Source organism: Mesoplodon mirus (genome assembly GCF_964341445.2).
Source record: "Mesoplodon mirus genome assembly, chromosome: 5".
Lineage (NCBI taxonomy): Eukaryota > Metazoa > Chordata > Mammalia > Artiodactyla > Ziphiidae > Mesoplodon > Mesoplodon mirus.
The window spans coordinates 153,406,890-153,430,383 of NC_138980.1; the positions used below are offsets into that span (position 1 = coordinate 153,406,890).

Sequence of the window (23,494 nt, forward strand, 5' to 3'; positions counted from 1 at the left end):
AAGCCGGGCGCGGGCGCCGCGGTCAAGTTCGGATTGCTCCCTTCGGTTCGTCTGCGCAGAGCTCCGCACATTCCTTCGGATCTACCCGGCGAGGAGGAGGCGCGAGCCCGGCAGCGTCTCCACGCGCTGAGCGCTCTCTCCCTGCACCCCGGGGAGGGGCGCCTCGCGTCACCCACTCGCACCCCGAGCCCCCGCCTCGGGAGCTCGGGCGCCTCCTCACTGTTCTCCGTTCCCTCCCCGCCACCGCTGACTCTAGACCCTCCCCTCACGGGGCCCCGCGCCTCCCCTCCCCCACCCGGCCCCCCGGACCGGGCTCTCAAGGACCAGCCTGCGCTCCTGGCGCCCTCATGTCTTCACGGGACTCTCGGCGCCGGTTAACGTGGTGTCTCGTTCGGATTTCCAGGCCAGACCTCAGCTCCGGCGGCAGCATCAGCCCGGCGCGTCTCGTGCTCCCAGGCGCTGCGCCCCGAGAAGGCGCAGAGCGCGGCCGCCGCCGCTGAACCGGCCGCCGCGCCCCGCGCCCGCGCAGCTCGGGCTAAAAGCGCGGCGCGCGCAGCCCTGTCACCCCCCACCCAAGGCAGCGGCGGCTGCTCGGACCTCGGCTTCTCGGGGTGCGGGGAGCCGGCGGGGGAGCTGTCTGCATCCCTCGCCCTTCTCGCGGCGGCGGCGGCGGCGGCGGCGGGAGCCTTGGCCGCCGCCTCCTGCGCGCCCTTGCTGCCCCGAGCAACCCCAGGATTGCGAACTCGTGCCCCTGACCTATCGGGCGGGGCTCCGCGCTCCTGCCCTCGGCCCGGATGGGTCTCCTGGCTGGGACTTGGGGCTCCTGGAGTTAATGTCCAACTGGAGGTCTGCGGAGACCGGATCCGAGGTAAGCGGAGGAGCGGGCCTGGGGGAGCGGGCCTGGGGGGAGCGGGCGGGTGGCGCCTGAGTCGCCAGCGGGTGCGTCGGGCTGTGCGGCGCTGGAGACAGAGGGGGCGCGGCTGGACCCCAGAGCAGGCGGTGAGACTAGAAAGAGGGGACACTAGAGGGAACCGAAACGCCGGGAGGGCAGAAGAGAGAGAGAGAAGTGGAACCGGGGAGAGGCTGGGTTTGCGGAGGGGCAGGTTGCCTTTCCTCGTGGGCAAAAGTCTCTGGTGCCCCTGCTGCCTCTGGACCCGGGCATATCCGACAGGGGTAGTTTCCCTCCCCGACTCGGCGAGGTGCTCTTCCGTCAAGTCCCGGGAAGGTGCGGAACTGCAATCGCCTTTGAACCTACCACGACCAGAGCTGGGTTCTCTGTGGACGCGCAGCTGCATAGATATCATTAACGGGACTGTAACTGAGTTTGGTCTGTTCCAAGGGAAAGTGTAGGCCCCGGGAGGGACTGCTGCAAAGGTGCTGAGAACCTAAAAATAGAGAGCTCACCTCCTCCGGCGCGGTTTTGCAAATCTACATTCCTAACCCTGGTCGGAACCCGGTTGCTAGCACTTTCCTAATGCCCGAAATCCCACCTCACCATCCCCGTCAAGCTTAAGAGACGGGCTTCCTGAACAGTCCAGGACCAGGGCCTCCGCCTCGAGCAGACTCTTGAACCTTCTCAAGGTCTCCCCTAAGCCATCTCGGTGATGGGTTGAATGACTTTCGTCTGTACTCTGTGTCACCTCCCCCAGTAACACCCCCGCCACCACCCTGGCACAGCCTCAGGGCTGATTTCGCTGTCGTTTGGTTTCCAGACCCACCGGGTGAAAACGAACCCTCTTCGGGGCGGGGAATGACTCCCGCCGGAACCCCCAGCCTCCTGACGCCTCCCTAGTTTGGGGGCTGGCACACGCACCCGCAGAGCCGACGTGCGCGCCCCGGGGGAGCTTCCCAGCCCCGCGCTCGCAACACTTTTGCTCATTGGTGGGGACAAACACAACTCTTCCGAGCCCTGCCGCGGATGTGTTAGAGCGCACTCCACTCTTCCACAGTATATTTGGGGGGGAGTATAAGTGGTTTACAGTGCTGTGTTAGTTTCTGCTGTACAGTGAAGTGAATCAGCTATGTGTGTACATACATCCCCTCCCTCTTGGACCTCCCTCCCCGCCCCCATCCCACCCACCTAGGCCATCTTGAACATACACTCAAGTATCCCAAGGAAGAGATGCTGCTGCCAACCTGACTCACGCACCTCTTCCCGCAAAGCCCTGGAAGAGGGAGCTGCTGGGCTTCCGCCCAGCCGCGACCAGGTCTCGCCCTCACAGTTTCGCCACGTCTTCGCTTCGGCAGGGCTCAGGGACAGTGTCGCCTTTTCAACAAGTGTCAGGTGTTCGGGGAGCCCGCTGCGTCCCCAGCCCACTCTCTCAAGGGGTTCGGGTGCCCCTGGCCTCGGGCCTGGCCCCCGGCCTCGGGCCCTTTAACAGACAGACCCCTTCCCAGACTGTGTGCAGAAGGCGGCGCTCCTTCTTTTTCCTACTCTGGTCTTGGGCCCGACAGAATAAGTCCTCCGTCCGTCCAGGACACAAGACACAGTTAAGAAAAGCAGTTCATCTTTTCAGCAACTTCTGTCCCTATCCCAAAAGAAAGCCCCCGAGTTACAGCACGCCGCCCCCCACCCACCCACCCCCGCCTCCCTTTTCTCCTCCTGAGACCTGGATCTCGAAGGCAAAGCCCAAACAAACCTCCCAGCCTGCCAGACACAAGAAGGCGCGGGGGCACTGGCGGCGGCAGCGCTCACACGCGCTGAAGCTGTCACCGTGACGCGGGGGAGGGGGGGAGTTCAAAAAGCAGGTTGCCGAGAAACCAGCTTAAGTGAGGTGGGTAGAGAAAAATTACGGAGTGGGGATGAAGAAGGCTAGGAGCCTGAAAAGCAGGGGTGCTCGTGAGGACATCCAGAAGTTCCGGGGGGAAGGGTAATTTGCATTTGGGGACGATTGTAAGGGGAGTGCTCGTTCATCGGTTCTATGCTTAAAATGACAACGCAGCCCCAGCCGCGTGGGCGCTCCAGGACTCCGGCGGTTTCTGGTGCCCTCTGGTGCTGGGAACCCAGAAGCGCCCCACGGCGAGCGGCGGCTTCTGCCGGCACTTATGGCTCTTGGGACGTCCTTTCCTCCCTGGACTTGGGGACCACCAGGTGCCGGCGCCCGCGACGCTCCCCTTTTGCCCTGCCGGGCGCGTAAGTCCTGGGCGCAGAGGGGAACCAGCCTGTAGGGTACGAGGACGGGTGCGGGGGCACCTGGCGGAGCCGACTTCGGGAGGAGAGCTTGGTGACCGCACGTGGCAGCGCGTTCCACAATTCGCGCTCGTCGCAAAGGCGGACGGTTGCGGCAGAAACACGTCGGACAGATGTGCTTTAAGAAAGCGATAAAGAGACCATCAGGGAACCCGCGGGGTGTGGGGGGTGCGTGGGAAAAACCTCTGCGTGGACCGCTGTGAATGCGAGCCGCATTCCTTCAAGAGGAGGATTCCCTCCTCTTGCTGCGCCAGGCAAATACCGGGAACTAAAGAGCCGCTCCGGCTGCAGCCTGCCCCGGCGGTGAGCAGAGGGAAGAACGCGCCCTCCCCGTCCGGGGGACGTGGGAGAGCTCTTTCTGTGGCCTGCGCCGCACCCGGCCGAGGGCGGGAACCGGAGTCGGGAGCCTCCTTTGGCGAGGCGGGGAGTTTTCCGCTGAACTCTTTTGCCAGCTTCGCCACACTTCTAATTGAGGATCTCCACGTCCATTTTAAAAAGCCCTCCGTCGGCCAAGCAGGAAAAAAAGGAAAAACCCTCTTAATGCGGAAGGGAAATCTGGTGCCTCTGTCGCTTCCTGCTGGCGGCCACCGCGATTTGGGATAGCGCATTAATCCCGCGCCTCCCGGCCCCTCAGGGCCGCCAGCCAGTTCGCACGCACCCGCGAGCGGGCCCTTGGCGAGGGGGCGGGAGGCCTCGCGTTCCCCAGTCCTCTCTGCTCGAGCGCCTCGCTGGGCTCGTTTTGCACGGCCTGGGTCAGGTGTTGCCTGGGCCCCCGCGCCCCAACCTAGAGCCTTTCCTTTTCCCCGGGTTTGTAAATCAGCCAGCGGGGCATGGGGCGCCCGGAGCTGCAGATTTTCGGAGTTCCTAGTCCCTACTGACTCCCCGAGCCCAACAGCTGCATAGCGAACAAACAGACGCTCAAAGGATGGAAAATGCATTCGTCTCCGCAGCGGTGGGAGGTGGCGGTCGAATAAAACGCTTCCCCGGGTGGCCTGCACTGGAAGCCGGGCGGGAGTTCTGGGTGGAGATGGGGGGCGGTTGCTGGAAGGGAGGCGGGCGCTCCTGGCTGCTAATGGAGAGGAAAGGGGCCAAAGTTTTTGTTTTTACCTGGAAACTCTTACTCTCTCCCACGGAAAAAGGTCAAGGAGATTTTCCTAAGAATCCCTTTTATTTGGAGGAAAGAGGATAATCAACTGCATGAGTCTCGTAGCCCTTGGAAACTGAACAGTGGTATTGGGAAGGCACTGGGTAACACCGCACCCCAAGGCGCCCGGGTCTCCCGCCACCTCCTAATTGTGTGGGGCTTGGCCCCGAGTTGAGGGGCCTTTTTCTCACCAGCCCCCTGCTGCGTGACCCTCCTTTCTAGGGGTGTGCGGAGTGACAGACCAAACGGAGGCCACTGACTCAGAGGACCTGAGCCCCACCGCGCGCCCTTTCCTGGTCTAGACCTGCTGGTGCCCGTGCTCCTCTGTAGCGTCCCGGACCCGGTGCAGTTGTCCAGGAGTGACTGTGACCGGGCGTGGGGAGCTCGCAACTCCTCTGCGAGGGGAAGGGATTTAAGGCCAGAATCTCCCAACACTGCAAAAATAAAGAGGGCGTTCGGGGACACCACGAACATTTTCAAGACAAAGGCTATCCCTACCTAACAGTAACGCTAAAACACTTAGTGAGCGCTTACTTTCTGCTTGGCTAGGCCTTTTCCTGTGTTAATATTCATAACCTTAAGAAATGGAAGTAGTATTTTAAACCGAGTTGAAGCTTTGGGAAGTGAAGTAACTTAACGCAGATATTCCCCGGACAGCCCCAAAGTCTCCAAGTCCCTACTAACTTCTTGTTCCGACGACAAAACACTAAGTTAAATGGGAGGAGGAGGGCTTCCCTGGTGGCGCAGTGGTTGAGAGTCCGCCTGCCGCTGCAGGGGAGACGGGTTCGTGCCCCGGTCCGTGAAGAACCCACATGCCGCGGAGCGGCTGGGCCTGTGAGCCATGGCCGCTGAGCCGCGCCTCCGGAGACTGTGCTCCGCAACGGGAGAGGCCACAACAGTGAGAGGCCCGCGTACCGCAAAAAAAAAAAAAAAAAAAAAAGGGAGGAGGGCGAGGTTAATGGTGCCGCTGAGCCTGCCCCCGCCTAGCTGAGAGCAGGGTCAGGACCCCCGGCGGTCCTGCACTTGATTTTATTCCTAAAATAAAAGGCTGGTCTCTTGCTTGGGTCCAGGGCTCTTCCCCGGGGCCTGTGGGAGCTGCTGGACGGGGCGGGAAGCACAGGGTGAGGGTTGCCCGGTCGCCCCCCAGGAAGCGGGGGGCGGGGGAGGTTGCGCGCCAGTGCTGGTGTCGTCGTGTTGGCCACGCGTCCGGTGTCGTCGTGTTGGTACCGGCGGGGGCAGCGGCACTGCTCGAAAATCCGACCCCTGGGATCCGGTGGCGGAAGAGAAGGGCACTTGTGGGATGGCCGCCAGGGAGGCGCACCCAGGAGCGGGGACGAGCAGGCGGCTGGGAAGGAAGGAGGGTGGGGGGGAGCCCGGGGAACCGCCGGGCTGCCGCGGTCCGGGAGGAGGGCGGTGCCGAGTTTGGAGGGGAGCCCCGAGGACCCGCGGGGCCGAGGCGCCCGGGGCAGCGCGGCGGCCCTCGGCGTCCAGGCCTAACGCGCTCTCCCCGGTTCTCTCGCCCGCCCGCCCGCCCGCCCAGGTGCCGCCGCCGGACGGGACTCTAAGATGAAGTTATGGGATGTCGTGGCTGTCTGCCTGGTGCTGCTCCACACCGCGTCCGCCTTCCCGCTGCCCGCCGGTAAGAGGCCTCCCGAGGCGCCCGCCGAAGACCGCTCCCTCGGCCGCCGCCGCGCGCCCTTCGCGCCGAGCAGTGACTGTAAGAACCGTTCCCTCCCCGCGGGGGTCACCCCAGCCGCCGCTCGCACGCACCCCAAGTCAGCCCCGACCGCAGTGTGGCCTCCCGACCCAGGGCAGAGCCGCGCTGACGCCGACGCCCCCTCGCGGTTCGTAGCCACCGACTGGAGCCCCAGGACCCCAGCACCTAGTCTGTTTGTGGCACGCGCTGGTTTTGCCCCGCACGGGGGGTGACACATTTTTCTGCTGCTCATTTAGCGTTCCGAGGAACAGCTGTTTTCCCCAGCAGTACCACCACCATCACCGTAGGAGAACACGCAGTTGTCCCCTTTCCTCTGCTTCCCCATCACACATATACACACCCCCGTTTTTTCTTCCAAAGCCCTCTTTCTCTGGGTGTGCCTGGCTGTGCTGAATTCTGAAAACAATTGCATTTCCATCCTAAACTGCCCTTGCAAGGGAAGAGGCTGAGGTTTCACAAAACCAAGCCAGAGTCAGAGAAAACACAGAAGGGACTTGATTTCCAGAACAAGCATCTGGGCAGTGTCAAATCTGTTCAGAAAAGTTCCAGTTCTAGAAAGACAACGATACATAGTGCTAGCTGGGGCTAGGGGGGAAAGAAACAAACCATCGTGCGCTCCACACATGACAGTGTTAACTCTTAAGAAAAGACCAGGTTATTAATATTAGGAAATTAGTCTGTGATTTGCCTCTCAAAAATGTCTTCGCAGTGTATCAGGGCACATCAGCTATGATTTGATATAATTTACCCTCCGCTCTTGAGAAGTTTATTGCATAAAGCAGAGTATGCTTCATCACAGGTTAGAGATTATTGGAGAGGTATGTAGCTAACAAAGGTAGCAGCAGAGAATTTGCACAGCCCCAGACTAAAGCAATAGTGAGCATTACCATAACCACTCACCACTCCCGTTACCCTTCAAGCTATTTTGCATTTGAAACATGCACAGTAGAAAGGGTCCCAGAGTCAGCTGTATGCTAGAGTCCCCCAAACCTATGGCCTTGGGCTAAAAATCGCTCAGGAAACGTGGTGTGCTTATCTTATGCTTAATTACAACAATTAAAGCATCGTCTTCCAGAAGTCCCAGGGAAAAGAAAAAGTGCATTTTTCTAAGGCCAATTAAGACTTCAAGAGTGACTTAGGGTTAGAAAGAGAACACAGTTGATCCCTTGAAATTGAAGGAACTGTTCCAGGAGTTTCTGTCCATTAGTTGTATAAGCCTATTTTTAAAGGCTTTGGTTTCAACCACGAGTTTCCATCTTAGCGTATACAATGTTTCTGTAGTAGAAACTTAAAATGCCCTTTAGTGCCATTGTCTTCAGAACTGTACCCATGAGGGCTGAGTAAGTGGCTTTTCATTGGTTCAAGCAGCCTAGGTCAGAGGAATGGGAACACAGTGGAAGGTAATAGTTTTCTAACCAAGACATTCTGGAGAGAAAAATGACTGTGCCTGATTATGAAGCTGATTAATTCATGGAGGTTTAATTAGCATATTAGTATCCTGTCTACCTAGGCTTATTTAATGCTGGCTCCTGGTGCTGGCTCTGCTTTTGGCTAATTCTGTGACCTTGGACAAATTACTTACTACAGAACTCAATGAACAGTTTACAACTATACAGTAAAGGAAGGCCTTTCCACTCCAAAATGCCAGTGACCGTGAGATTGACCCCCCCCCGGAACCCCCACACACACCTGCACACTCCACCCTAACCTTCCTTTGGGAAAAGACTCATAAGAAAAGACCCCTGCTCACTGGACTTAACTGGGGAACTTTAATGACTGCTGATGCTGGGCTTCACCAGGAGAGATTCTGATCTCATTGGTTTGGGGCGTGGCCTGGGCATCTAGATATTTAGATGTTCCACATGTGAGTCTAATGTGTTGTCAGGGTTGAATCCCTATGGCTTGATAATACCCTAAGAAAATCTGTGCCTCATGTAAGGTACAGGCAGTCACAAAGCAAGCAAGGTAGCCGTAATCCTACTGATGGACGGCCGTAGCTGGGGGTTCCGGGGAAAGGGAGATCACTTCCCTTTTCCAAAACTGATGCTAAATCATCAATGGACAAGATTCTGACCACTGTGTTTACATTAGAACCAGCAGAACACATCTGATTCTGTTTTATCTATCGGAAGACCCAATAGATCCTTGAAAGAGAAATGTTCCCAGAGAGACAGTGAGCTGCGTTCTAAGCCAAATTGACTTCTCTCCAGGTATGTTCAATTCGGTAGCAAGCTGTCAGTGCAGGGAAGGCAGAATAATGACAATGTGCAGACTTTGAACACTCAACCAGTGTCAACATGCTCCTGTCACAGAGCTGACATTTATATCCTGCACTGTACGCCATGCAACTGGTTAAGGCTTATGTAGAAAAACATTCAGCCACTCGTTTCATTTGAAAATAGAAAGTACCGTAAATACTGGTCCCTCTTCTTTTCAAATGCTTGTAACTTAGTGATTGAGCAAAGGCTCTTTTATGCCACCTTGAGTCATTCTGTGCTGTTTAAAGGGGGCTGGACTGCACCCAACACCTTTGAGGTTGCGTGTATTTTGCTGATTCCAATATAAATGAAACAGCCAGAATTCTGTTCCTACCGTTATCATGAGCTGAACCAACCAAGTAAAATTCATAACTGGCTCACTCATTTGCCTAGAGGTTGACAATGAAGTTCATGGACTGTGGCTGCCTCCTGTAGCAACTTTGAACTTGTCTGAACTCGAAGACTTGTGATTTTCCTTTTGGAGCATCCAAGACTTCTCCCCTTCACCATCTTTGGGGTTTTTTTTATTTTGCTTTTTACCCATATCTTCTCCAAAGGGCGATTAGAGCAGGCCTGGGGCATCTAGAAAGCGAAACTAGAAGGTGATACGCACAGATGTCATAGCATTTTAGAGCCCAAAGGTACTCCTATGGTCCCCAAGCCTAAAGATGTAAAGCAGCTTGTCCAAAGTGCCAGAGTTCCATGATGGCAGGAGGATGGTTTTTAAAAATTTGTGATGTAAAAGCACGTATTCATTCAACAAGTAATTAATGTGTGCCTGTATGTGCCAGGCACTGTCCTAGGTGCTAGGGAATCCTTGGTACACAGGCAAAAGCTCCTGTCCTCATGAAACATACTCTCTAGTAAAAGTGTAAGGAATGTATGAATTAGGATGTGGGGGTTAACAGACATGTACTAATACATATGAAATATATAATCACAAAATACCTATGGAATACCAAGAGAGGTCTACTCAACACTCTGTAATAACCTACATGGGAAAGGATCCAAAGATGAGTAGATAGATACATAGACAAAATAAACCAAATTCTGTACACCTAGAACAAGCACAACATTTTAATCTAATTTGCTCTGACAATAAATAAAAATTAAATTTAAAAAACAAACAAGAAGTAAGGAGTTATAAGCTCTTGGGGATTAGCCCTGGCACATTCTACTCTAATTTGCAGCCTACTACAAATTGTGGTGCAATTTGGTAGCTTTGTAAACTAAAACTAAACATGAAGAACCTTGGGCTGAAAAGGTGGGCTTTCTATGTGACAGAAAACCAACTAGAAGAAACACTGGGCATTCTTAAATTTAATTGCAGGTAATCCACAATTTATTGTAATCTAATGGGGTTATATTCCACCAGTTTGGTAGCAAGTCACAAATTCTCCTAGAGAAACCATCTTACAAATCAAGCTATCAAGCTCCCAGACTAGCCCACAAAAATCTATGGAAACCGTGATAGACCTGAGATATAATTCACAATATTATTGGGCTAGAGTCTCTTCCCAGGTTGCCAGGTCCCATAATCTGCAGAAGGAGGGCATAGAGCAAATCATGGAGTTTCAACAAGCAAGAGCTCACGTCCACACATTCAGATCAGTCTATGGTTTGGATCCCAGTCTTGCCACTTACCCAGCGGTTACTTAACAGCTCTTAAAGCGCAGTTTCCTCATCTGTAAAACAGGAATACTATTCATCCTGCCTCCTGGGGCTGCTGTGAGTTAAACGAGATAATGCTTGGTAAAACCTGTGCCCCATAAACAACTATTGAACGTGCCACCCTCCTCCTTGCAGCATGCACCCAGTGAATGCCTTTTCTCCCGACACAGACTTTCACTTCAGCCCCTGCCAAGCCATTGCTCTAACTGGTGGAATTTCAAGCAGCCCGACAAAGCATGGAGAGTGAAAGAAATGCAGGCCTTGCAGGGAGGCTATTTTGGGCCCCAGAGACAGTCAGTTGGTCAGCACGTAGGCGGGCCAGTCTTGCCTGGGATTCTGCCCCCGCCCCCTTCAGCTCCCCCTGGCTCTTCCCAGGTTTCACAGCTCCTTCCCTTCCCCATTCTCTGAGCCCACATAGTTCCTATGGAATTGTTCCCACCAGATTCCCATGGTCATGTTAGGGAGACCCTCTTCCCCATGGGAAGAAAGGGGTCAGGGCACACTAAGATCCTTACAGGTAGGTGATAAGGGGGCTGTGAGTTGGAGGCTCCCTGTCTTGAGATAGAGTATTTCTGTGTTAAGTGATCCCACCTGGATATTTAAGCTGTTTCACAAACTCAGCAAAAAAAGCTGTTAGTGAATTTAGTAAACTTTCAGCCCATTGTTATTCGGCTAAGAAAGCTTCTAGTGCAATAAGCTGGTTAAATTTTAAGCTTTCAAATCTAATGTTGTGGGTTCAGAGTTCAGAATAAATAAGTGCCGTCCATCTATTGCTTCTTATTATTTTAGGGACTGTATGAATAGATGATACCGTAATAAAGTCCCTAAGCTGAAAAAGGGCTGTGCCACTTGGGCTGGGGGTCCTGGAATCAGGAAATTGCATGTCAGGCTTTTAGGAAGCACTGATTTCTCACTTGAGATCTGAGACCAACATCTCATTCTGGCCTCAGTCTGAAGACCTATTTCAAACTGTTGCTGTTTAGAGAAATCTATTTCAGGCTTAATTTGAATTGGCCAGTCTTAGGACCTTAGGCCGATCCAACAGCCAAAGAATTATTCTCAAAAGATTCTACTTTCACTGATAGAAGAATAAAAGCTATCTGGCATTTTCCTCTCCTAATGTCCCTTTCATCTTTGTTTCTTTAGCACTTAATGGCCCATAGCCCCTTTATTCAATTAAAACACATATTCTTTAATTAATCACTTGAGCTCAATCAGGAAGCAAGTATTAAATATCTTTCATGCTCTAGGTGCTGTGTGGGCATCTAAAAGGCAAAATTGTGAACTTAAATAGCTTATGATCTAGTTGTAAACTATGGATAGGCCGATGGGTGGGTGGGTGGGTGGATTGTCAGTCCGAGAGATAGCTGTGTCTACCAAGGCATGTATGTTAGCTGTGGTCATGGTAAGAATTCCTAGCAATGAAGTCACTGGGATTTGGAGATTATAGCAGGAAAGAATTTGCGGGAGAGGGGGGATTTGAGCTGGTACTTGAAAGATGGGTATTAGGAAAGGAAGGGAAAGGGAAAAGGGCACATTCCAGACCAAGGAGAAGCACAGGCAAATTTGTGATCACGATATGGGGAAGGGGCAGGTGGTGGATACAAGGAGGAGGCCAGACGAGTCGCCAAGTACTGAGAACAGGTGGCGGGAAGTAGTGTGAAATTTAGGATATCTCTGTAGGTGATACCCAGATTATGAGATACTGTAAAATCCAGGAAAAGAAGGTGCTTGCTCTGTTTCTGATGGCAGCGGGGTGCCGCTGGAGTGTCTCAAGCAAGCAGGTGGCAGCAAGCAGGATCTCACTGCAAAGCCTTCTTGCTGCAAAACTTACTCAAGTCCCAAGCTTCACGAGTCTATAGCATAGGCATATTTTTCATTTTGAAGTGTGCCCTTATTTTTAAAGTGTCTAGGCATAAGCACAATTGAATCAACCTGTTAATCCTCAAATAAGTGAAGAGCTACAAATAAAAACTTAAGTTAGTATCATACAGATGAATGTATTTACAAAACAGAAATAGACTCACAGATATAGAAAACAAACTTACGGTTACCAGAGGGGAAAGGTCGGGGGGAGGGATGGATTGGGAGTTTGGTATTAGCAGATGCAAACTATTATATATAGGATAGATAAACAACAAGGACCTACTGTATAGCACAGGGAGCTATATTCAATATCCTGTAATAGACACGGCTAGGGGGAAGAGTAAGCTGGGACGAAGTGAGAGAGTGGCATGGACATATATACACTACCAAACGTAAAGTAGATAGCTAGTGGGAAGTAGCCGCATAGCACGGTGCTTTTCGACCACCTAGAGGGATGGGATAGGGAGGGTGGGAGGGAGGGAGACGCAAGAGGGAGGAGATATGGGGATATATGTATATGTATAGCTGATTCATTTTGTTATAAAGTAGAAACTAACACACCATTGTAAAGCAATTATACTCCAATAAAGATGTTTAAAAAATCTTGTAATAAACTATAATGGAAAAGAATCTGAAAAAGAATATATATACATATACATATATATGTACATATCTGAATCACTTTGCTGTACACCAGAAACTGACACAACATTGTAAATCAACTATACTTCAATTAAAAATAAAGAAATAAATAAAATGAAAGCTAAAGAAAAAGTTAGTATCAGAGCACATCTTAGCTCTCCACGTGGTAACCCACTTTTTAACAAATAAGGTGTTTTTAATTTATTTTATTGAGTATAGTTGATTTACAATGTTGTGTTAATTTCTGCTGTACAACAAAGTGATTCAGTTGTACATATATATACATTCTTTTTCATATTCTTTTCCATAATGGTTTATCACAGGATATTGAATATAGTTCCCTGTGCTATACAGTAGGACCTTGTTGTTTATCCATCCTATATATAAGAGTTTGCATCTGCTAATACCAAACTCCCAATCCATCCCTCCCTCTCCCCCCTTCCCCCTTGGTAACCACAAGTCTGTTCTCTATGTCTGTGAGTCTATTTCTGTTTCGTAGATAAGTTCACTTGTGTCATATTTTAGATTAGATTAGATCCCACACATAAGTGATATCATATGGTATTTGTCTTTCTCTTTCTGACTTACTTCACTTCTTATGATAATCTCTAGGTCCATCCATGTTGCTGCAAATGGCATTATCTCATTCTTTTTTATGGCCGAGTAGTATTCCATTATAAATATGTGTGTATATATATATATATATATATATATATATATATATATACCACATCTTCTTTATCCATTCATTTGTTGATGACCATTTAGGTTGTTCCATGTCTTGCCTATTGTGAATAGTGCTGCTTTGAACATAGGGATGCATGTATCTTTTTGAATTATAGTTTTGTCCAGAAATATGCCCAGGAGTGGGACTGCTGGATCATATGGCAATTCAATTTTTAGTTTTTTGAGGCAATTCCATACCGTTTTCCACAATGGCTGCACCAGTTTACATTCCCACCAACAGTGTAGGAGGGTTCTCTTTTCTCCACACCCTCTCCAGCATTTGTTATTTTAACAAATAGGTTTTGCATATTGTCCTAAAATCGAGTAGGTTTGAGCTATACTGAACAAGAGGAGATGTTATTTATCCCTGTTGTACAGATGAAGCAATGAGACATAGAGATTTGCTCAAGGTCACAAATCCAATAAGTGGTGAAGCCAGCAAACCTCCAACTTCTAGTCCCAAAGCCAATAATGCTGGCTTAACACAGACTGCTCTCATATTAGAAGATTAAGAAAACACAAACCTTGGCTTGCTAAAAATGTATTCACTAACTGAAACACGTATTACTAGGAAAATCAATGAGCAAACTAATAGCAAGAAGCAAGGAATATTATATTTCCTTGAGGCCCTTTCTTTGATCCCTGTTTGGGCTGCAGTGGGCCTAGGCTCGTATTATTAATGGATATTTAGAAGTCTAAATCAGGACATTTTAGGGAGAGAAACATGTATTTCTCTGCACAGTCCTATAATATCGATGCTTTTTGCAGTGAGAGAAGGCTCCCTGACTCTTAGGGACAAAGTGAGGTCTCCTAGAATGCTTGATAGGCTGATGGCATTTGGGAGGGCTTCGAGAAGGCACTTGCCCTCAGGTGGCTTCTGTTCCGCCCAGGGAAGGAAGTGTCCACTTGGGAAGCCAAGGGTGACTGCACATGTGCCAGAGTGATGGCCTCTGTGGGAACAGGAGTGGGTTTGCATAACACAGATCTTGGGAATCAACTGCTTAGCTCAGTAGAGACAAAACCCACTTTTGTATGATTGTATAACTGAGCATGGTTTTTTAAAGTCTTCAAACTTTTTTGCTTGCAAACCTACAAAATTACATTGAAAAACTATTGCACACTTCTAAAGTGATATCTGCATTTTTATCACAAGTTTAAATAGTTGTAGCAGATGTAATTTCCAGCCCATTTGGGAACTAGATATGTGCTTCAAATCTATTTTTGGCAAAACCTTGGAGCTGCAAATGTAACTTATCCAATTCGTGGAAAATTATCAAACAAATCAGCTCAAATAAGTTGATTTTTTGGTCAGAAAAGGTCCAACTTCATTTTCACTTCAAATGCACATGTTAGTATACATCCATGACAACCACCACGCCTCTGGATCCTAATTATAAGGTGAATAGATGGATGGGTGGATGGACAGACAGGCAAATGAAGCCCCATGCCTTGCCATGAGTGCCTGGACAGAATGAAACATGGAACCACCTACTTTGGTATTTCTTGAGTCATTCATATGGGACTTTTTAGTAAGTGTTCATAGTACAATGAACACCCATGTCCCCTTTTCACCAAGACTGACCTTTCATTAGCATTTTGCTTCATTTTTTTTCTTAAACCATTTGAGAATTACTTGCAAACACAACAATAAATAGTTCAGCATGAACCTTCTAGGAGCCAAGGACATTACCTTATATAACCACAATTCAGCTATCAGTCTCAGGAAATTTAACATTGACACAATACTGTTATCCAATAGATAGTCCATATTCAGATGCCCCCAATTGTGGCAATAATGTTCTTCATAGTTTTTTCCCTTAATTGAGAGTCACAACTTGCATTTGATTGTCATGTCTCTTTATTCTCCTTTAATCTAGAATTAGCTCCCAAGCCTTTTTTCCCACATTTTGAGAAGTCCAGACTGTCTTGCCTGCTGTTCTGCAGACTGTCCTTCGGTTTGGATTTGTGGGATTGTTTCCACATGATTAGATTCAGGTACACATCTTTGGAATCCTAAGTTCATGATGATGTGTCCTCACATCATGAGTCACCGATACCAGTTTATCCCAAGGAGCCATGCATGCCTGAACTGTCCTTACAGGTGTCTATCCACCAGACAGTGCCTCGCGGTAAAATGAGTGAGATGGGCAGGAAGGCAGGATGATTGTGGAAGGAGCACTGGCTGCAGGAGTATTCGTAGGTGGACCGGTCTTAGGACGCAGCACATGTGGAATTTGAGGATCTGGACATTGATTCTCTTAAAACCACCCATAGACTCTGTAGATAAAGTCCTCATGTACCCCCAGAGGGATACATGCCACAGTTTGAAGACACCGATCTATGCCAAGGTGGACACAAAATATCATTCATGGGCTGTGGAGTCAGTTGATGTTTGTGTGGTTAATTTGGGGGCATTTCTAGGAAGAGAGAAGAGGCAGCCCAGACTCCCAGGACAGGCCTGCACCTCCTGTCCACAGATCACCATGCCGGGGCCTCCAGGCCTTCTCCTCCATGCGACATGCTGGACAAGCAAGGGGCCAGTGTCTGAATCCCCTTTGTCCAGAGCCAGCAGAGTTGGTCTTCACACCACTGCTTCCAATGTAATGTCAGTGAAGAATGGGCACAGATGTGAAAACCATAGGGACTTACTTTTGGTGCCATTTGTTAAGTACTTTCCGGCACTGAACCGAAAATTTTCTTCCATTCCGTGTAACTCTCCCCATTTTCAGGGGAGATCAGGGCTGCAAATGGTTAAGCAACTTAACCAGACTGGACCCAGGAAAGCCTGAGGGAACACTCACCCTTCTGACCATACCACATGACCACTTCCTGCCGGCCTACCACTCTCCTCCGAAACTCTTCTGGCTACCTCAGTGAGGAGAAAAGTCAGGCGTGGAGGTTTTGTAAATGCAGCTGTTTTTGAATGATATGTCTAGCTCATTACCTGAAGAGTCTTTGAGATTCCAGTAAATTCATCCACCAAGGGGTAGAAAGTCCGCCTCACATCTGACCGCAGGAATCCATCAGGCAGGCTCAAATGATAAAGAATACTTTTCTTTCACCCCCTTTATTCTCCTTTCAGCTTCTTAACCCCTCCTCTTCTTGCCCAGGTCCCTCAGGCCCTTCGAGTTCCTTCTACCCACCGCTCAGGTGGGCCCACTGGGAAGGGCCCAGGGACGTTGAATGCAGGGCCCAGTGGAACCACGGGGCCTCTCTGGCTGCAGGCAGGGCTTTGTGGGAAGGAAGAAGCCAGGTTCTTCTGCTTTCCAGGTTCCTTTGGGGTTTCCCCTCAAAAACCACCCGCCTCTGAGAACATCTCAAGGGATTATTTTCCCTAGGGGCGCTCACTGTATGGGGTAACTTTCTCCCCCTCCCCTGTTAAGCGCTTTATAAGGGCAGTAGCAGGGCTCCTGGTGTGCACTCGAGCGTGAGGTGTTCACAGCTGGCCGTGGTCTGCTTTTAGCTCGCACCAGGTGTTCATGGATTAGCTGACAAATGGACACCCTACTGAGTGTTTTCCTGGCTTAAAAGCAGAAGAATGGACATTTTCCCCTCAGGGGAGCCGTTCTGTATTACCATAAAATTATTAACATCACTATAATAAAAGTATGGGCAATTAGAAGCTGAGTAACAGAATGAATGCAGTCCATCTTTCCTGAGTGAGGTTTTTGGCTATTTGTATTCATAGAGTCATTTCCATTACAGTGATGACAAGTTTTCTTAGTTAAATTGTAGGATAAGTAGTCAAGACATGGTATAGCTAATAAGTGTGTGCGATGTTGGTCAAAGTAGGTGGAGGTGGTAACTAAAATGGCATTCTGGTGGGCAAATGGCCTTTAAAAGTATACCCAAGGCTTCTTTTTCTGTATTTTGAACTGGTTCGTCTTTTCTTCTGTCTTGAGAGGATCCAGAAATGCTTTTTTAAAACAACAAAACACTGGTGTTTTTACAACGCAAATACTTTTCAAATAAACCCATGTCATGTTTTATTGCCGGCAAACCACTGGTCATGGAGAGAATGCCCTGGTAGCTCTGGCAGTGGTCACAGTGACTTAGTAAATTGCCTCAGCTGGTGATTGTTCATGGGAGAATAGATGCTCTGGACCCCTCTTGAAGTTAACTCAAGTCCACTCTGACCAGGATGGTCTGTGTAATGCTAGATGAATACTCTGTCCAAAATAGGAAAGTAAGGGTGGTCGTCACATGATGCGAGATGCCTCAGCATTCCAGTACTTAGGGACCCATGGGTGCTTTATTTTAATTAGTTCAAATAAGTGGCAACGTCAACACTTTTAAATAGTAGCAGATGACAGAACTTTGAAGTTTTCAGAGAACTGCAACACGCTCCTAAACTAACACCACACGTTTCAGAGGTCGCTGAAGGTCAAATAAAAAACAAGCGTCAACAGCCCCCAAGACAAGCTGTGGGGCTCTTACAGTGCATTTGGTAGCAGGTGCCATTGGTGATTCTAGCCTTAGAGTCCTAAGACCAAGCAGCAAAACCAGAAATGAATAAAATAGAGATTTTGAGAAAATGGCAATTTTGCCATTTGGGTGAGGGAGACTGCAGGTTTATAGCATGTTGGTGTCTGTGTCCTCTCAGAGGTCATTGGCTCCTTCTCTACCTTTACAGATGGAGACTGGGGCATAAGGATACCTCCCACTAGAACCTGGGTGCTTTGAGACACAAGTATAGGGCCCTTTCTACACATCTCTTCACCTCTCCTAAATAAGACATAGGAAGATGACTTGATGAGTTGAGAGGCACTTGGTTATTTCAGGTGTAACCAAGACGTTGAACCAAGAGGCAAACGGAAAAGGTTGAGAATTGCTAGAACCTAAAATACCTCTTATGGGGTCTCCTGGGGCCCCTGATGCTGGTGGTTAGCAGAATGCTGTGGGGGCATCAGCAGAGGCAGTCCTCTCCCTGACGGGGGTGACACCAAGACTTAGACTGTCCACATCTTAGGGCATTAGCACTGGGGAAGGCTCCCGAGAGGGGCTAGCTGACCTCAGAAGGGTTCAGTGACTAGTCCAAGGTCACAGGCTGGGCAGGGACTGACCCCGGACTGGAATCCCAGGCTCTGTCCTCTCCAGCTCTGCAGTGAGACTTTATCACTCGGTGCCAGCGCGAGTTTGAGGAGCTTCCGGAGACGGGGCCTCTCTGTCTGAATCTGCCACCGCCCTTGGCTGCCGGTTTTCCGGTTTTAACTGGGAAATTGCCAGTTCTGCCTTAGGGTGATACGCAAGACCCAGGATGTGGGAGAGATGCCCCTGAACGACATGCTTTTCCCTTTCTGGAGACGATTTACTGTATTCTGTGGTCCATGGCAGCCTAACTTTAGAATCTACTTAATGTACCTCAGTTCAAGCTGAACTTTCCAATAGAAAGTGTATTTCTCACTTCCTGTTCTGAATGTGGTAAATGCGTGCAGGTGAAATGAGCATATCTTCCAGAGTAAGTTACCACACACCCGAGACTAGACAAGCTGCACCGTAGTGGAATTTTTACTTAAAAACAGATGGGCAGCTTGGAGCCCTAGAACAAGTCTGAGCTTTGAAACCAAAACCAGCTGAGTCTACATTTATGAGCCACGTGGCCTTGAGCAGATAGATATTTACCTTCTCTGAGCCTCAGTTTCCTGATCTGTAAAGTAGAGATAAATAGGCGACCCCGACTTTAGCCTTGCAGAGACGTTGTCAGGGTTAAAATTCATGCTAGGTGGCATCCATCCCACCTTGACACTGGTCATACTAAGTACATCAAGGAAGCTGTCATTTCAGATAGAAGATGATGCACATTCTTTGTAACGTGGGGAATTTTAAAGGTAAGACTCCATCATGTAGTTCTCATAATACTGCAATATTAGTGAAAGAAAATCATGTTCGTACATTATTGAAAAGTAAAAACAGAATTCTGAAGAATGACATTAGTTGGAAATTTTCTTGAGAGGTTACATAAATCTTAGGCTGATCTTTTCATGTAAACATGCAGGTGTATATGTGTATATACACATACATGTTTGTATATATGTGTGTGTGTATACACACACAGAGAACTTCTCTTTTTTATATACTTGGTCTACAGAGCAATTTGTACTTTACCTGGGGTACAGGTAGGCAACGAATATCAGATTAAATGTCCTCCCCCCCAGGGGGGCGGGTTCCACGTGCCTCCTTTTGCAGACAGCCTTTCAGGAGAGACTCCGCAGGCACAGCATCTCTGGCTTCACACCCAGGGTCTAGCCCACCCCAGAACTGGGCACCACCTGGAGTGAGGGCACCCAGGCACTGATTGAAGATGTGCCTCTCACCTGTGTGGCCTTGACCTGGGCAGTAGGTCACCCCTGCGGACCTCAGCGTATTAACCCTTGCCCTTCCAGTACACAGAAGCTGGATGCTTTTCGCTGGAGTACAGAGGTGGGTCCTCCCCAGAGCGAGAAACACCTGTGCCTTCTCTCCAGAGCCTCTGCATCCTTGAGGCTAGTTCTGGCCTGGAAGACGGCTCCTGTAGGAGAGGCCCACTGTGCGTGCAAGGGTCCAGCCCTCTCCTTCCTGGGCCCCTCGGGGCCCACCCCACTCTGGGTAAGGGGTCACCTCCTCACTGCTTCCTACACAACCTTGCACTGCCTCCCTCATGGGCCCATGGGTCAAAGACAGGCTGAAAACTGTCTTAGACACTCAGCCAGGCCGGGTGAGGAGGGGGACAACCCAATACGAGTATAAAATGACCCCTTGATTAAAATATAATTAACCTGAAAAATATATATATATAATTAACCTGTACTCTTTTGAAGATAAATCTGACATTTAAAAGAATACTTTGTCCACTATATGCCAGCTTAGCCAAGATAATGCTTTGAATTATGTGCTTCTTGGTTCAGCTATTACAAGGAGTACTCCGAGGTCTCACCATTGTTCCTATAAAACCTCAATTAACTTTACCAGATAGTCAATATCCCAGGCCTTTGTTCCTGAGGTAATGTTACTGTTTTCCCATAATCGAGGGGGGCAAAGTCTCTGCAGTGAATGGTTTGGTTTGTTCCCAGAGTCTGGCCCTGTACAAGGTTTCATTTGTTTAAATAACATTGTTTATACAAAGGACACATCAAAGTTAAAATATTTTAAATAGAATAATGCCAAAATGTTTAGTTGCACCCTGAAGGATGACTTAAATGCATTTGAGCGTTTTGATTTTTCGAAAACTCTAGCTTTTATATGTCCATGTTTTCCCAGATCTAGCCTCCAAATGGGTCTGGGAAATGGGCAAGTGTTTGACTTACTTTTTAAAAACGATGCTCCTCTTTTGTGTTTTGCAAGTATTTTACTATCAAAGTTCATACTAACGAGGGCCATTTGTGTAGCTGACATGCTGCCAAGCCCTTTATAGGATAAAGAAAGTGATATGCCATTAAGTCTTAATTTGGGGAACTAATCCAAACCCAACCCTTTTGCTGCCCCTGGCTCAGTGAATTCCAGGAACATGGAGGCAGCTGGGGGCTTCTTGGTCCCCCAGGGAGTTTACTTGCCTGAGCCAGGTGTGAGGCCTCTGCAGAGACCCTAAAGATTGGCTCAGTGGGGGCATGGCTCACAATGCCCCCACCAAATGCCTAGTGTTGATAACTTGAGGTCTCTTTAGAAATGAACTCAGTCAGCAGCAAAAGGCCTGGGATTAAGAATTCAGTTGGAAGAGACAGGCCAATTTGCTCCATGGTTTGGAAAATATAATGTTGCCCTTTTCTAGTTTCCAAAATTCATATCCATGTAAAACTTTCAGCATAAATATTTATTTTTTCCTCTATTGTTCAAGAAGCAGAAGAAAGGGGGCAGGGGGGAATCCCTTCAGTTCAATAAGAATCACCTATGTCCTGAACCTGAGGCTTAAATAAACATTTCCACCTTAACGACAAGGTATGAGGGAGATGTCCCATCAAAAGCGGTCCTCATTACCTACACTCTTTATTTTTTTATTTTTATCTTTGGCTGCATTGGGTCTTTGTTGCTGCGCGGGGGCTTTCTCTAGTACGCGAGCGGGGGCTACTCTGTTGCGGTGCGTGGGCTTCTCATTGTGGTGCCTTCTCTTTGTTGCAGAGCACAGGCTCTAGGCGCACGGGCTTAGTAGTTGTAGCATGCAGGCTCAGTAGTTGTGGCGCATGGGCTTAGTTGCTCCGCTGCATGTGGGATCTTCCCGGACTAGGGCTCGAACCCGTGTCCCCTGCATTGGCAGGCGGATTCTTAACCACTGCGCCACCAGGGAAGCCCCTACGCTGTTTGGTTTAACACATCAAACACAGATTGACTGCTTCCCAGGTGCCTGGAAGCCTTTTAATTCAGGCTTAATGATCCATTCACCACCTCACCCAAAAGCATAAGTGGCTGGTGCATTCACACTGGTACACGCATCACCCCAAAAAGGCCAAGCAGAAATTAAAATAAAGAAAAAGGAACTAAGCATTCTCATAACAAAGGATAAGTATGTCCCAAACATTACTGAGGACTGCTGATACTATAAGTTTATTTGCTAGTTATCTGAAATCAAATTTAACTAGGTATTCTGTATTTTATCTGGCAAGCAAAGCCAGTGGACAGAGTCATGTGGTCAAAATGTCTTAAAAAGGAGGGACAACATTTTTCCAGAACTTCGAAAGTGTCAGGCAATAAATAAGAACATTATAACTGCTGATTCAAATCATCATTATAACCCTAGTAACATAAAATTATGTAATTTATCATGTTATATAAAATAATGAGTCTCTAAACCAGTGTAAGTTGAACTTTTCTAAGCCAAATGTTTTCACATTTGTTTTTGTTAAAATTTTAGTAATATTTCATCCTCATTTCTGATTAATCCTCAGTTGATTCTCAATCAGTTTTAACTTCCATGTTCCCAGGTTCTTAAGTTCATGATCTATTCAGGAGTTCTTGAAAAGAGCCAGGGACCCCATCATGTGGATCCTTTTGTAAAGCAAAGAGTCTCTTTAGAAATTTGAAGACTTTTTTTTTTCCTGTATTTTGACTAATCGCCTCTAAGATACCAGGTTTAGAAGTTCAGACTTCTATTCAAGCATGGGTTTTTGAAACTGAGCACACCTAATTTCCTCTTTTATAGCTTATTATTGAAAAAAAGTCACAAATAGCATAAGCAAGTCATTTTTCGAAATAAGTAGTTCATATCTTTAACGCAGAGTGCTTTAAAAAAATTTTCAGGGAATTTCCTGGCGGTCCAGTGGCACTTTCACTGCTGTGGCCTGGGTTCAATCCCTGGTCTGGGAACTAAGAATCCTGCAAGCCGTTTGGTGTGGCAAAAAAAAGAAAAAGAAATTTTTTTAACATCTTTGTTGGAGTATACTTACTTTACAATGGTGTGTTAGTTTCTGCTTTAGAACAAAGTGAATCAGCTATACATATACATATATCCCCATATCTCTTCTCTCTTGCGTCTCCCTCCCTCCCACCCTCCCTATCCCACCCCTCTAGGTGGTCACAAAGCACCGAGCTGATCTCCCTGTGCTATGCAGCTACTTCCCACTAGCTGTCTATTTTACATTTGGTAGTGTATATATGTCCATGCCACTCTCTCACTTCGTCCCAGCCTACCCTTCCCCCTCCCGTGTCCTCAAGTCCATTCTCTATGTCTGCGTCTTTATTCCTGTCCTGCCCCTTGGTTCTTCAGAGCCATCTTTTTTTTTTTTTTTTTTAAGATTCCATATATATATGTGTTAGCCTATGGTAATTGTTTTTCTCTTTCTGACTTACTTCACTCTGTATGACAGACTCTAGGTCCATCCACCTCACTACAAATAACTCAATTTCGTTTCCTTTTATGGCTGAGTAATATTCCATTGTATATATGTGCCACGTCTTCTTTATCGATTCAACATTTTTTTTTTTAAGAACAGAGAAGGAAAGGAAGAGAGAGAGAGAGGGAGGCAGGAAGGAAGGAGACTTCCTAAGGAAGTCCAGTAGAAGCGGTTCAGAGGAAACGACAAATTCAGATTCCAATACTCTCCCACTCTTCCAGTCCTTCTTGAGAAAACGTTACTCCCGTGGAGCCAGAACCTTTCTGAATCCTCAGGATGAAGTGGGCTTTGAGAGCTGACACTCTAAAGCTGCTGGAAGCTGGCAAGGGAGTGAGCTTGGTTATTTGCTGCTTATTCGCTCGCAGGAGGGAGATGACCATGCTGCTCGCGCACTGCGGCTACCCGCGTGATGGAGGCTATTTCTCTTGGAGCGTTTCATTTCATCATGGTGCGGTTCCCAGCTGAAGCCCAAGTGTCCCC

At 48.6% G+C, this 23,494-nt stretch overlaps 1 protein-coding gene across 1 annotated transcript in view; it reads left to right on the top strand.

Moving 5' to 3' along the window:
• The first annotated feature begins 379 nt into the window (after nucleotides 1-379).
• The window catches only part of GDNF (glial cell derived neurotrophic factor), a 28,743-nt gene continuing 5,628 nt past the window's right edge, over nucleotides 380-23,494 (top strand). The window contains exons 1-2 of the mRNA XM_082622884.1: nucleotides 380-868; nucleotides 5,875-6,051. Of these exons, the coding sequence (XP_082479010.1) occupies nucleotides 5,901-6,051 (151 nt within the window). The 5' untranslated portion in view covers nucleotides 380-868; nucleotides 5,875-5,900. The remainder of the gene's footprint in view (nucleotides 869-5,874; nucleotides 6,052-23,494) is intronic.